Source organism: Melospiza georgiana, chromosome 4 (genome assembly GCF_028018845.1).
Source record: "Melospiza georgiana isolate bMelGeo1 chromosome 4, bMelGeo1.pri, whole genome shotgun sequence".
NCBI lineage: Eukaryota > Metazoa > Chordata > Aves > Passeriformes > Passerellidae > Melospiza > Melospiza georgiana.
Window position 1 is genome coordinate 56,705,635 of NC_080433.1, and position 15,201 is coordinate 56,720,835.

At 39.4% G+C, this 15,201-nt stretch overlaps 1 protein-coding gene across 1 annotated transcript in view; it reads left to right on the forward strand.

The window, feature by feature from the left end:
- Positions 1-15,201, forward strand: part of MET (MET proto-oncogene, receptor tyrosine kinase) — an 86,825-nt gene that overhangs the window by 37,745 nt on the left and 33,879 nt on the right. Inside the window, 4 exon segments of the mRNA XM_058023294.1 lie at positions 6,630-6,764; positions 8,130-8,303; positions 13,578-13,738; positions 14,925-15,027. Of these exon segments, the coding sequence (XP_057879277.1) occupies positions 6,630-6,764; positions 8,130-8,303; positions 13,578-13,738; positions 14,925-15,027 (573 nt within the window).

Consider the following 15,201-nt stretch of genomic DNA (forward strand, 5'->3'; position numbering starts at 1 on the left):
GGTCTTCCCATGAGCATACATAGACTCTGAGGTGCCATCAGCCACATGCTGGCTGCAGTCCTGTCCCATCTGGCTGAGCACGAGCCAGCTCTAGCTGAAAAGCCAAGCATTAGCAAAACATGGTAATGCACTGTCATGTCTGAGCAAATTCTGGACAGAAAACAGCTTTGGGCACAAAAACCAAAGTGTGATGGTACAGATAGGCCTTGCTGGAGTACTGCACACCAGGCAACAGGCCACTCATCCTCCCAGGGGGCTCTCTGCACTTGTTAGACATGCAACAGTACAGATTAATGCAAGCCTTACTCTAGAGAACCATTATATTTTTTTTAACCAGACTTTTTGCTAAGAAAGGTTATATGAGGTTATAGTAAAGGCTCAAGGAGCAGAGTTCTGGCAGGGCCTAAGATGGAGAAGGGAGAGGTATGAGACATGTAAAAGCACACAGTCATAGCTTTCTCAGTACCCTCCAGCTTCTGGCACTTAGTGACCCAAAGATATTCTGAGCTGGAAATTGCACCCATATTTGTCACCTAGTAGTTGTTTGTGGACTCCTTTCTCCAAAGTTTTGCTTACTGTTTTTTTTAATTTATTTTTGTTTTCTCCTCTGTGGTATGCTGTGACAATGACTTTCATAATTTCATTCTTCTTTGAATGATAGAGCTTTTTGGGGTTTCCTTAACCTGCTGCCCTATCATTTCTTTTGTTGCCTTTGATTCTGCCCTATGAGGAATAGGAACGGGGCACTCAAAAATCAATGGTTTGGGAAATTCTCACACACTGAGCACAAATCTGTTGTCTTTCACATCCAAGTAGACAGAACACTTGATAATCACACTCATTTCCCAGGAATACTTATGATTAAAAACAAACACCACCACCAAACTTTAACACACATCTCATTTCCCCAAAATAAGAGAACTTAGCATGTGTTGTAGCTGCTTTCATAGACTACATGCCAGGGAATATAATGCGTGCTACAGAAATCAGTGAAAAAAACTCATCACATCTGCTTTTTATTTGTAACTGCATTCAAGGATTGGGAAAATTTGTCCCAGAATTCAGCAAGAGAGCCAAGTCTTCAACATTGCTCTCCTCTTGCAAACAGCAAAGCAGCAAGACCTCACCACTCCAGGAATCAAGACTCAGAGCCATGGTGCCTGTCAGCAAAATGAGTTGACACAGAGCAAAGAAATTCAGAGCTTTGCATCTTTCACTGCGCTCAGTCAAATCCAGTTTATTCTGTGGTGTACTAGAAGCCATAGGCACCTTTGAATTTATCAAACTCCTCTTGATCCAGTTCCTGTCCCTCTAGACAAATGTCATTGTGATAAAACCCACCCGTGCAAGTGGCAAGCCATATTGCACTTGGACCAAGTGCAAGAAGGTCAAGAAATATATGAGCATGGACTTTAAACCCTACAGAGCCTGGAGGGGGAAAGAGTGATGGGATGCCCACGGAGTCATTGCAAAGGCTGTCCTCAGTGCCCACTCTTGTCCTATCTCAGGGGCCCAGCAATTCATCTGGCTTTTCAATACTGGCAGTCTGACCTATTTAAGGCTACATGTAAACTGTGAACACAAGCATTTGTAGGAATGTGAGTAGCTGCAATCCTTCCATCTTTCATTTTTAAGCTAACAGAAAACTGTGGTAACTCTTGATAAGCAGCATTTTCCTATTGGTGGCTCAACTTTTGGCATTTATGATAGCAGTTCTTTCTGTGGTAAAGAATGTATCTTGATTCTCCCAGGGAAAAAAAAGGTATCAAACACTGCATAATGCAAAATCCATGTAGCCAAATTAAAATTAACACCTGGTGCTGAATAACTGGTTTGAGCGCACATATGTTTTAATATTCAGTTTGAGTAGAAAAGCTTACACTCTTCAGAAGAAATCCATTATATTCTTCATGGATTAGAATGATATACAGCATTTAGAGAGCTACATATGTGCCCTTTGCAAGGCTAGGCTGCATATCCCAGGGCATTTGAGGCATTGCAGAATATAGTTAACCCTGAGCTTATCTCTGCTGGATAATGGCATACACCTGCCAGACATCTAGGGAAAAAAATAACAACATGATACTTAGATTGGATTCCTTTTAGAAGGCCTCTCATTTTTGCAAAAGATATTTCAACATGTAGACAGTTACATTTGTAATTCAATCCTGCTGACTAGCACAACTGAGCATTGGAATGATTTTTAAAATAAGCTGTTGCATGCTGGTTTTCAAGTCAAGTTATTACAGTCTTAATTTGCCACATTACACACAGACAAACCTAGACTCATCTTCATATTTAATATTAACACCAGCTGATGGCAATGAAATAATATTTAAATTAATAACTTTAGTGTTCATGGACCTAAGCGATCACTGACTCCCAGTATTAAAGAATACATTAATATATTCATTCATTAATCAACTGTTGTCTGTTATCTTCATGAAAGTATTTCATGGAAGTAGTCTAAGCAATGCTGGAAGAAAATTGTGTGTTTTTCTCTAAATAGAGAGACATAAATATTGTCATAGTTACTGATATTGAACGTGATTCTCTAAAGATACCAGAAGAGCCACATGGATTTAAATGAGGGGTCCATATAGTTCAGTGCTCTGTCTCCAGTGGTATTGACTAGTGGATGCCTAGTCACCCAGACACACATAGCTACCTTCTGCTTCAAGTTCCCAACTATTTTCTTTTCTGGGAATTTCCTGAGCTATTGATTGTTGTCTCTTTAGCTCTTTCCATGTACCTGTGCATTTTGCCTTTGGATATGCATTTCTCTTGCATTCTTATCCTTTGACAGGGAGTCCCATAGGTCATCACATATTGCTAGGATGTCATATTCTTTTGTTTGCTTTGAACCCAAGTCTTTTTTTTTTTTTTTGTCTTTTGGTAGTGTTTAGAATTTTTATTATAATTAAATAGTGGAATAATACAATCATTTAGGACTGAAAACACCTCTAGCATCATTGAGTCTAACTATTAACCTAACACTGCCAAGTCCAAAACTAAACAATGCCCTTAAGTGTCACTTCTACATGTGAGTCATCAGAGACTCAGCCATTTCTCTGGCAGCCTGTTCCATTGCTTGACAGCCCTTTTAGTGAAGAAATATTCCCTAAAATATATTCTAAACCTCCCCTGCTGCAACTTGAGGCCATTTCTTCTTTTCCTATCACTTGTTACTTGGGAGAAGTGACCAACCCCGAGCTGGCCACAGCCCATTTTGGGTGGTTGTAGACGAGAGTGTAGGGTTGGTCTCTACCAACTCATGATTCTCTATTCCTTCATCATAGAGATTCCACAGGTACCATACTCAATCATTGTTCATTACAGCCTTTTGATCATCTCTGTTACCTTTCTCTGAGCTTTACCCCTTTTTAACATGCTCCTTTTTTTGCCAGGAGGCAAGTAGAACTGCACAGAGATTTTAAGTTTCAGGCAAGCCATGAATTCATACGATATCATTATCATTATCCTGATATCATTATCAGGGTGTTTTCTGGTTTGTTCTCTAATCCTTTTCTAATAATTTATAAGTTTTTATTAGGTTGGTTTTGGCTGCTGCTAAGCAGTTAGATAACTATCTAACATATACTGCTTTAAATTAATTATCATTGTTGTAGTTCATCTGCCATTTTATTGCCTTGTCTTGTAAAGTCCTTCTGCCATCCTTCATAGTCTATCCTCATCCTAACCACCTTGAATACCTTCAGATCATCACAAAACTTTATCACTGGACTGCTCAACCACTTTTCCAACTCATTTTTGGGTGTATGGAACAGTTTGGACCCCAGCACAGACAGCTTGTACAACACCTCTGGTGACTTCTTACTATTGCAGTCGCAGTCACTGACCATTTGCTACAAATGTCTGTTTGTTCTGCTTTGGTTAATTACCTGTGCTAGACCTTCCCTCACTCCTAATTGCTTGAGTGGAGGCATGGAAATAAGCTTTCATTTCTCTTATGCACTGCAGAAGTGAATGGTTAATAAATTAATTACTAAAATGAAAATAAAACAAAAAAAATCCAATACCCACTCTTCTCCCCCCTCCCCCTACCCAAAAAAGACACCTCAAAACCCCAAGAATTTTATAGTCTTTGCAGAGGGAAAAATCTCCTGTAGTACTGAACAATTTTCATGGTAGTGATCCCTGTATGTCAGTGTGTCCACGACAGATGAAATTTATGCTGCACACATACCAGCTCAGTTCCAAGCTATAAAAATCAGAGCTTTATGAGAACGACACTGGAGTCCTAAGTAGCCTCTTCCTTCTGCTGTAGAAGCTGTCTTCAAATTGCTTTTTTTTTTCAGGATTATGTTGGATAAGGGTAAGATAGAATTTCAAGGACTGGGCTGATGTGTGCAAAAATCACACAGTTGTATGGACCAAAAAGAACATTTTTGCATCTTGTATCTGTTATAGCAGCACTGTAGGCTGGTAGATTAGTTCTAAGCAAAATCCAAACTTTCATTCTGTGTGCTAGGAAGTGTAATCTGAGCTCCCTGTATGTCATGAGGTCAAAGTCTAGTCACTTGGGCTTTGAGCAGGTGATTTGACTATCAACCTCAGTAAAATAAAGGTCAGTCAGTGTTTAAAGTACTGAGTAATTTTTCCAAGATTGTAGAGATGGAATCCAAATTTTCATGTATTGCTCTGAGGTTGGAATGCAGATGTGTTTAAAGAGTTAACACTGTGGCTCAATCAGAAAGAATGCTTGGCAATAAGAGGAAGCCTGGATTAATGATGGAAAAGAATTCTTAGCATTTTATAGCAGTGGGTATTCGAGATGAGACACGGCTAATGATCAACTAAAAAGGTATTTGCAGCTGTGGTGCTACCTCTCCCCATAATGCCAACATTAATCAAGGTTTTTCATGCAGCTTTCCAGTCCATTCTATTTTTCATTGTCCTGAATAGAAAAACAGAGCTCATGCCCTATTACACTGAGTCAGAGACCATACTTCTGTGTCACCAAAAATGATCATACTTTATTGATTTCTAAAATCTGTACTTTCTGTGCTGTGAAATAAATCCATAGCAAAGCCCGTAACAAAGCCAGTTTCATTTTTAAAGAAAAAAAGCCTCTTGCAACTCCAAACTAAAAATACCTCTGGGATGTGAAGTAGTTATCGGTATGAATTAACTGCTCATATATTTTATTTAAGTCTTGAATTACATCAAAACAGCAGCTATAATTACAGCATCTCTAAGTCTAGTTTTGGAGTCAGCCATCTTGTTGAAAGCCCTTGGCAGTGTGAAAAGCCAGTGAAATTGTGTAAGTCAATGTCCTGGCTGTTCTGATTCTGCCTTCGGAGTCAGAAGAAAAGCTTCATTATAGTAAAAAATGAAACATTTGACAAACAAGTTATTTCCAGAATGGCTTCAATCTTTTTAAATAATGAGCCCCATTGAATCCTAACTTCTCAGCAAATGTTGATTATCTAAATTCCTTAAGTAAACTACACGTGATACAGCTTTTGAAACATGAACATGATCTTCCCTCATGTAAACAATCCTCTGCCTTTGTTGTCTGATGCTATCACATTTGGGTGCACATCCTTCTGCATTGCAGGCCCAAGCCTATAAAATGTTGCTATCAAATATCCACCCCGATCTGCAGATGCTTTATGCCTCTGCTTAACAGCCATGACTCATCCCATTAAAGTCAACAAAGTTACAGTAGTAAAGTTAGGCGTGTGTTTGCAGGAATGGGCCCAGATTCTCAGAAGAATTTAGGTAACTCAAGATGCAGAGAGATGAGTAGTGAGGGAATTTCATAGCGGTGTGACTAATCTCTCTAAGATCTCCTGAAATCGAGAGAGAGAGAGAGGGAAGGTTTTTGCAAAGGGGCTTCAGAATGACTAAATTAGGCTCCTGTTTTGCAGCATCTCATAAAGGAGCCTCCACCGTTCCCTGTAATTTAAGGAGTGCTTTGAATGCTCAGTCCCGGTCACCCGGCTCACACAGAAACCAACAGGAGCCAGAGCTGAGGGTGCCCAGCCAAACCTTGCAAGGAGCCTGTCAGAGCAGTAGCCTGGCAGCTATTGCCATCTGGGCAGCCCTGGCTGCTGAGCTCGGGGCACTCTGAGTGCTGCCCACTGCGTGACCTGCAGTGCCTGACATAGCTTTGCAATCTCGCTGCCCCACGTGCAGCAAGGTTGACACAGGGTAAAGTTTGCTTTTCAAACTCAAGGACCAAAGTGGAAATAGAAGGAAATGGTTTTGACTTCTGAATACCTGGAGTTTTAAGATTCTTTTAAATAGACATTGTAGATAAAATTCTTCATTCTTAAATGTATAGGACTGACTAAAGGTCAGTCTCTTCATTATCTATGGTGACATATAAATACCTGAAATTGAAGGACTAGGAAGCATGCAGTGGCTCCTGCATATTTTAGTAAACATGGTGTATTTTGAGGATCCTCCAACAGCCATGATTTTGCTGTATTAAATAAAGTAGATTTTATAGCACTTTAATCAGATTATGATGGAACATTATGCAAAATATTATGCAATGTAATGCAAAGTAATTAATGCAAGCAGAGAACATGAGACAGCTGAGCAGCCTGCATTTGGGTTACACACTGCCTGCTGATTTTCAAAATTTCTTTCTTTCTTAGATAGTGGTTTCCCGTTCAGAATCCACAACTCCGCATGTCAGCTTTCAGCTGGACTCCAACCCCATCTCTCCCCAGGTTGTTGTCGAGAATTCATTAGCAGATGATGGCTATACCCTGGTAGTGACTGGGAAGAAGGTGAGTGGTTCATAATCTAATCCTCCTGTGCACTGTGTAAACCTCTGTTCTCACTGCTGCTTTCTGCACTGCATCCTCAGGGCCCTGCCATTCCCTCAGAACACTGGGGATGTACGTTTCCTCCAAGATATATTTATTCCCCTGCTAAACAAACTGGCAGCCTAATATTGAGAAATGCTTAAATAATGCAAGAGCTGGTGATATAAACCAACAAAAGCCAGGAAATACAAATTTTAAGGCTGAAAACCTGTCCCTAAATCAAGAGCTTGCAAAGACAAAACACACAATGGCTTAAGAAAAGAATGGTGTTCAGTTTCCTGGCTTTTCTTGGTTTGTGTCACAGCATTGTGACTTTTTAAGGACGGTTGTGTGTGCTAGAGTTACATGCATGTCTTTAAAACTGTAAGTCAGTAAGACTTGAAAATTACTTTAGCATGTAGTCTACAAAGAGTTAATAAAAGATGAAGAGCCATCATAAATATGCTATTGTCATAAGTAGATATGCATTGAAGAACAGGTTTAAAACATCAGCAGATAATATTACGGATAATCCTAAACCATAATCGTAAGCAATAATTTGACCCCTTGAGTTCTATAAGGACTTACAGAAATACATCAGCCATAAAGATTGTTATTAATCATTTACTAGAAATGTATGAGTTATTTATAAGAGCGATCTTCAGAAAATGTACAAAATAAATTTAAGGAAGGTCCTGAAGTATAAAGAAATATAAGAAATATAAAGAAATATAGTAATGTAATTATATATTGATTTTAATATTTGACCAAAAAATAATTCTTGCATGTTTAGAGTGACTATTTCATAACTATCCTGATATTTTAAGTAATATATATTTTAAGTTGTATTTTAGGTAAAGTATGGGGTTTTTTGATGATAGGTGTTAAAAAACAAGTACATGGGCAGTCACATGCTGTAAGTGTGCCACAGCTATTAATACATCCTCACCAAAGCTGAAATAGCCATCATGCCTATTTTTACAAATGTATAAAGTAAGGCATACTGAGATACACTGTATAAACTAAGGCACTCTGAGATACAGAACTGGGAGGAGCACGCTTTCTTTCTCCATCAGCAAAAAATGCTATCTTGCTGTAAACACCAGATGCTGGTAGTAACTGTATATAACATTAAGATGCCTTTAGGGTTTCTCCCAAGCGAATTTAAAATCATGTCAGTTAAATTACTTATAAGATCCTATAATTACTGAGCTAAAGAGAAGTCGAACTGTGGCTTGCACATCTGAAATCTGAGTAGCACCAGCATGCTATGCATAAATAGAGATTCTCCTTGCCACTTAGTGCATGTATTAAAAGGCTGTATGCACCATGTCTCTCCATCGACAGATAACAAAGATCCCTCTGAAGGGGCCAGGCTGCCATCACTTCAGGTCCTGCAGCCAGTGCCTGCTGGCCCCAGCCTTCATGGAGTGTGGCTGGTGCAGCCAGCAGTGCCTCAGGTCTTCTGAGTGCCCCAGCAACACCTGGACCCAGGACACCTGCTTGCCTAGGGTTTATGAGGTAAAGAGGTGGATTTCTTGCATTTATCTCTTGAGGGAAGAACAGTCTGCACTCTGTAGACATTTTCTATTCATGTAATCATGATAAATCGTCAGCTTTCCTCAACTTCCCCTCAGCCGTGATGCCCATGAATCCTCTAACTGGATGCACGTGGTCTCCCTGAGTAGTGTGGGCTGAGATGCTCATGAATGGAAAGGTTTGTCTGATCATCCTTACTAGCCTTGGGAGATCCCTAGCCCTACAAAGCACTTCTGACGGGGAAACAAGATGGGTCTGAGCCTGGCAGGGGTCTGACAGCAAAGCCAGTCACAGAAAGGAGCATCCCTCCTCTTGGGCTTCTCTCAGAGGCAAAAGTGGAGGAAAGCACTTCCTGCCCAGAGCCACCACAGCCTGACCCAGCACTGGAGGGCTCTGGCTCCCACTCTTCATCCATCCCTGTGCTGGCTCCAATGTTGGAGGAAAGCCTGGTGGTTTTTTTCTAAGAAAAACCCCTTCTTTCCCCTACCCAAGCTCCTGGGAAGTCTTTTTTCCCATAATGTCTCTTCCTGTCCCCTTCTTCCTATGGGTCCACTTGGCACCAACGAGGAGCAAGCCTGTAGCTGCTCCCCCAGGACAGGGGCAGCCAGAGGCTGCTGCCAGCCAGCCAGAGCTCATCAAGGGTGTGTGACAACAAGAAGGCATGGATGAGCAGGGAGCTGCACTGGCACAGTCCAGCTTTAATTCAGCTGTGCTTAATGCAGGATTTGTACCGTACACGGAACCAAACCTTCCCGTGTGAAGTGTGACATGACTGTGAAAGCAGAGGTTTGTAGGGCAGTTGATGGACTAGAAATCTAAGGGAAGGACAAGCATAAAATGTTCTGGTAGCATTTACTGCCACATTCGCTTATGTTAGTGCATTTAAACTACATCATGTAGTTAAAAATACATTTTCCTTTATTAGAATACAACTTATAAACAGACATGAAAGTTTGATATGCCAAACTCTTAGAAAGGGAGAAAAAAGTGGGTTTTAAATAAATAATGTATTTCTTTCATCCAGGCATATGATTTCATGTACAACAGTATTTTTAAGTTTTAATGTTTTAGACAAAACTGCTATTCATCTAGAAGTATAGAAACACATGTTTACAGGGTTGGATTTTTCCATTTTCACCTTTCAGTCACAAAATTTACGATTAACACAGGTAAAATTCAGTGAAAAAACAATGAAGAGTTGTAGGAATCAAACCCAAAAGGGATGGAAAACGGATGGGGGAGGGGTGGTTTGCCTGCCTTCTATGGCCATTTACTTAGGGCAGAGGAGATGCACAAAACTTGCTAATGCAGAATGTGAACAGTTTACTTTTCCTTTATACAAAACCACATTTGTTTCAAAATGCTTATATTAGATAGTGAGACAATCCTTTATAGCCTTAGTCTGTATGAGATTGAGTCCCCAATTCAAAGGTATGCAGTGAGAATTAGCTCTTATATATTTTTCTGTACCTCTGCAGACCCAAGGTGCTCACCTGTCCTGCACAGTTTGTTTCATCTTTTCTAGAGCTCAAGCACCCTTAATGTTTTTTAATTTGCAAACTTTCCAGAAGTGGCTGTATATTTCCATAGCTCAAAAAATATTTCCCAGGCTCCGAACTGCTTTGTTTCTGATTTTCAGAGGGGCTGAACTCATGTAGCCCTCTTTAATTTCAATTTTGAATGTGTTCACTCAGCAGTTTTAAGAACCAAGAGCCTGGAGCCCATGCACAGGCACTTAGAGCAAGAGGTGTATCCCCCACAGCCATCTCTGCAGTCCTTGTGAGTGCTGGCAGAGGAGCACACCTTGGACGTGGGGCAGTGGGAACGGGTGTGAGGCTGGGTAGGTGCTTCCCTTCCCCACATGGCTCAGCCCAGCCTGCTCAGCACAAGCCCAGTCTACCCTGTAATCAATATGGAGCTGTGACACTGATGGATCTGAAAGTGAATCTCGAATTACTGCGTGCCGATGTTGGTAGAAGTTGCTTCCAGAAGGCTTGTAAGGAAAAAAAATGCAGCTGGATACTTAAATCCACTGGATTGCTAGCTGTTAAGACAAATTTCATGCTCTACTGGACCATGACTTTTAACATGATTACTGAAAAAAATATAAAACAGATTATTCATCATCTTCTGATCTGTCTTGAAACTCACATGCATAAAATGTAAGAAACAAGCTCGTTTTGTTCCTAACAAACGGAGGATGACCTGCTTTGCATAGTATCTGAAATTCAGTCCAAACCTCTCCCTAATATTTTGCAGCTTTCAGAGGGACAGATTGCTTGAGATATGTCATATGATCACTTTAACCTCAGGGGAGCAGATTGCTGCCTGAGGGTCTGCTCCAGTGGATGCTAGCTAACTAATCTTCAGTGACGTTTTCCCAGGTTGTTATACAGACTGGTGTACGACGGGGAAAAAAAATAATTTTTCCTCTCAGGAGGGATGGCAGAGAAGAAGCCCAGTGTTTTCCCATGGAGTCCTGCAGATCCTTTGTCTCTTTTGCCCTGCTTTAAGCACTTTCCCTTGGAGCTGTGGGTTGGAGAGGAGCAGCCAAGTCTGCCCAGACATGGACAGCATAGCAGGGCAGGCGCTCGGACACATCCCCTCCAGAGCCCAGCTCCCAGTCTGCTCCCACCCCCTGCCTCTGCCAGCAATGAGGATTTTCATCAGCCTGGATGAGCAGCTCCAGAGGGAAGCCAGGAGGGAGTCTCCTGGGAGATCACTTGGTGCTGGAACAAATCGCAGGCATCTGCGCGTGGTGTTCAGGTCACGCTGAAAGGTGAAGGGTGTAAAAGAAGAAATAAATTGGGCTCCCTTCTGGTTCTTTGTTGTGGTTAAAAATCTGACATGGTTTGTTGTTGTTTTTAAAGTGAGTCATTTTAGCTGGCTTTTGTATCAGACGTATCGAGAACATCAGGCCTTCTGCTGCCTGTTTAGGTTGGAGGCTTTGCTGGAAACTTCACATGTGGTTGTGCACATGTGTTCTTGTCTTTGAATTAAAATGAATGTGCTAATAAAACTTTAATAAATACGTATTTTCTTCCAAAAATATATTAAGTGGATATTAGCTGTCAATGTAAATAAAAGGAAAATAAAATGCTTTAAAGTTTTCCAAAAACAAAAAGTTCACTTTCTCCCTTAACCAAAAGTTCAGAGAGCAGCAGAATGACAGGACTTGATCCATGTTATCAGTGGAAATAATAGAATATTTTTTGAATCCTGCATTTCATAGCATTTATACTGGTTTGATTGTTTTCTGTTACTACCAGTGCAATGTAAGTACACAGAGGAGGCCTACAAATACCTCAGTAGGAGGTGCAGGAGATTCACTGTCCATTCTTGTCAACACTCTCAAGAAAAGGTCTGGAAAACCACATTTGATTTTCAGACATTTCATCATACAAAACAAATGGAACAAATATAAATTTTGAATAAAAACAGGGGAGTTTGGCAGAACTTAAAAAAAAAACTTTGATCTTTTGTTTCTTTATATTTTGCTATCTACTTAGAGGAGTTGCCTCCTAAAATTGTTGACAAAATGTACTAAATACTTGGTACCCCTCAATTAAGGCACACAGGTTGCTATCACAAGTCTCTTTTGCCATATAAGATCACTAAAAACATATTCAGTTTTTATTCTGTATGGCTTTGTGAAGCCCTTATTTTGCTAACTTGTGGATTACATTTCAAACTCTTCAAATGCCACATGTCAATGTATTGTACAAAACATCGGGACATCCTGTACTCCCACAGAGCAATTTCATTTTCTGCTAGGGTTTTGCTATTTCAAAAATAGATAATGTGCTGAGATACTGAGCAGAGTGGAAAACTAGAATCTGAAGTCAAATCCAGATTTTGAAGAAGAAAACTCCAAAGAAACAGGAAAAGTTAAACCTGGGAATTGCACAGATTTTGTGGGCACAGAATGGCTCCAAGCTCATAGCTGCAGCTGTGTGTCACTCCTTCTTTACGGATTTGTACAAAAGTGTTGGTCCTGCATAGGTTCCCTTTTTGCTCCTTGAGAGCTGATTCAAAGCTCTTTAAAACAGAAAAGGTTCCTCCTGGCTTCAGTGCATTTTAAGTCAGACTCTTTGTCTGGTTTCTAATGAGGGCAGTAAATTTCCCCATATATAGTATATATTCTTTTGAAGTATTCTTCAGCTGCCTTTCTATCTACAATAGTTCATTTGTGAGAGTCTTGAAGTATAGCTACAAGAGAGTTGAAAAGAAATGTGCTGTCTTACTGGATTTCCAGATGAAATAATAGCCGAGTATCACTCAAACACTTTCCTTTCAGCTTGAAAATTAAGCCGGGTCCTTTGAAGGACAGCTGTATTGCATTTTAGGGGCAAAATTATTATCACTAAAGCATTAAGATACTTAGGCACTATAATCACAAGTATAAATTCAGTCTCTCATTCCTTTCATTCTTTTTTGTTTGTCTAGTGGTACTGGTATGTTTGCAAAATTGTGCAGTATTGTTGAAAGCCCTCATAATTCCTGAACTAATGTATTTTCTTTTTGGTTGGTTTTTTAGTGGGTTTTGGGTTTTTTTTACTGACAGAACTAACCGGTACTTTTACTGAGTTTTGTAAGACTTCTATAATGTTCCTACGTTTTTCCCACCATTGTTATATTTTACAGGACAATTTACAATACACACACACACATACAAAAAAAAAATGTATTTCCTTTGTAGATTGTCTCTGTGTTTCTGAGGGGCAGTTTATTTTTGACTTGGAATTAGAGGTGACCAAATGTAAAACGTTTACGGAAAGAATAGCAGAAGTCATGTTAACTTTATCACAGTCAACGCAATATTGGATTATGGTGTCTTTGAAGCTACTTCACTCTGAACCCAACTTTCATCAAGCTGGCAAAAAACGGTCATTTGGGGGCTCTTTTGTGTTCAGCATTCAGCTTCTAACAAAATAAGTATATTGTGTGTTTAACACAGCAGAAATAAGATGTGAAAGACAAGAACTGCAGGATTTAAAAGACTATTACAATGCACAGCTTGTTCAGTGCCCCTAAACACTATCTTTCAAAGCCTTCCAGTACAGGTTTTGTTATTTATTGCTACTGTCATAGAAAGCTCATAATGTGACAAATGAAAGGTGAAGAACAATTAAGATGAATGCTAGGACATAGTCTACCAAAAGAAATGCTTTTCTAAAATTATTCCTTTGCCCATTCTTTAGCTCCAAGTGAAGTTCAAGAAAATCTGATTCAACTAACACAATATTTTTTTAACAGATTCTCCCAAGCAGCGCTCCCATAGAAGGCGGGACAAAATTGACACTGTGTGGATGGGACTTTGGATTCAACAAAAATAATAGATTTGAATTAAAAAATACCGTAGTCCATATTGGAGGACAAATTTGTCCTCTGGAAGCAAAATCTAGCAACAAAAATAGGTAAGAAACCTAAAATATTAATTTTCATTTATACAGATGTTCTTTATGTGGTATGGAATTTTTTGCAAATACAAACATTCAGTCTATAAGTATCATCTCTGATTATGAAATTTCAAATTTGAAGAAATGCCATGGTTTAATAAAGTCACCAAGAAAAACAATGCTCAAAATGGAGATGAAATAAATCTAGTTTATGCCAATAGCTCCTGCAGCAGTTTTTCTGATTTGTCGGTGAAATGCTATTCAACATCTGTGAAAGCTGGCAAGAATGAGTCTATTCAAAGGTTTGAAAAGGGGGCAGTTCCTTTGGCCGGGATCCTGCTGGGTTAAGTTATGTCACCTCTGTCTTCCTGATCTGTAAAGCTGCTGCTCGAGAGAAGTGTGAGAAGATGCAGGTATTTCGTCACCCAGAGGCTTATGACCCTCCACTGCACCTCTCCTCCTCCTCCTCAGAAATAAGTATCTGAGGCACAGGGATAATGGGTTAAGTTTAAGACAGAGGTTACTGTGATTTTTATCTTGCAGAAATGCAAGTTCAGTGAATATCCTCTCTCTACCACCAAAGCAATGCACAAATCGTGGCACAGCTTTGCTGTTCACATACACAGCAGTGCAGATACTCCAGCAAGTGCTCCAGAGTGTTGAGCACTCTCCTAACTGCTGTTCTGAACAGTCTCAATGGAAACAAGATGATTTAAGGAGACTAGATTATATATGAGACTATGTGAATGTAGTATAACACATTGACATATGCTGCTGCAGAAGTTCAAGTTTAATTTTTGGTAATGTTTAATTTTTATAACAAACTTGTGTATATGATTCATTTTTTCTAATGCTATTGTCTGCCAAAATTTGATATTAAAGGAAATTTTTTTAAAAAATATCAGCCATTGAATAGAGGTATTTGTTTTTTTCTGTCATGCTTTTTTTTCTGAAATGTATATGATATACTAAAATTATTTTCTGTGGCCAAGTATTATAAAGTCCACAGCATTTGTATTTATTATTAAGGAAGAGGGCTACAGTTCTTTTAGCTATTATTTCTGAAATGTCTGTGGTGCACATAGATTGATGATCTGTTTAGTATGGATTCCCCATTATTATGAGTTTGAAGTGGTTCTATTTTAATATGAAAAAATCAATCAGAAAAAAAAATGTAATCCCATTTTTTCCTTGTTTTCTAAAGGCTGGAATGCACAGTTCCTGCTGCAAAAAGTCCTGGTTTTAATATATCCAGTAGTGTTTCTGTTGGACATGGCAAAACACTATTCAATACATTTTCATACGTGGTAAGCACTAGATTAAAATTTTATAGTCAAAATTAGCTTCAATATTAACTGTTAGGGACTCCTCATGAGTCCAATCCAGCATAGTAAATTCTGTATCCATGTTGGCTTTGTTGTTACTTCACGGAAATGTTAACAAATGTTTTAAGTCCTCTCAACATTTTGAAAATATGTTCA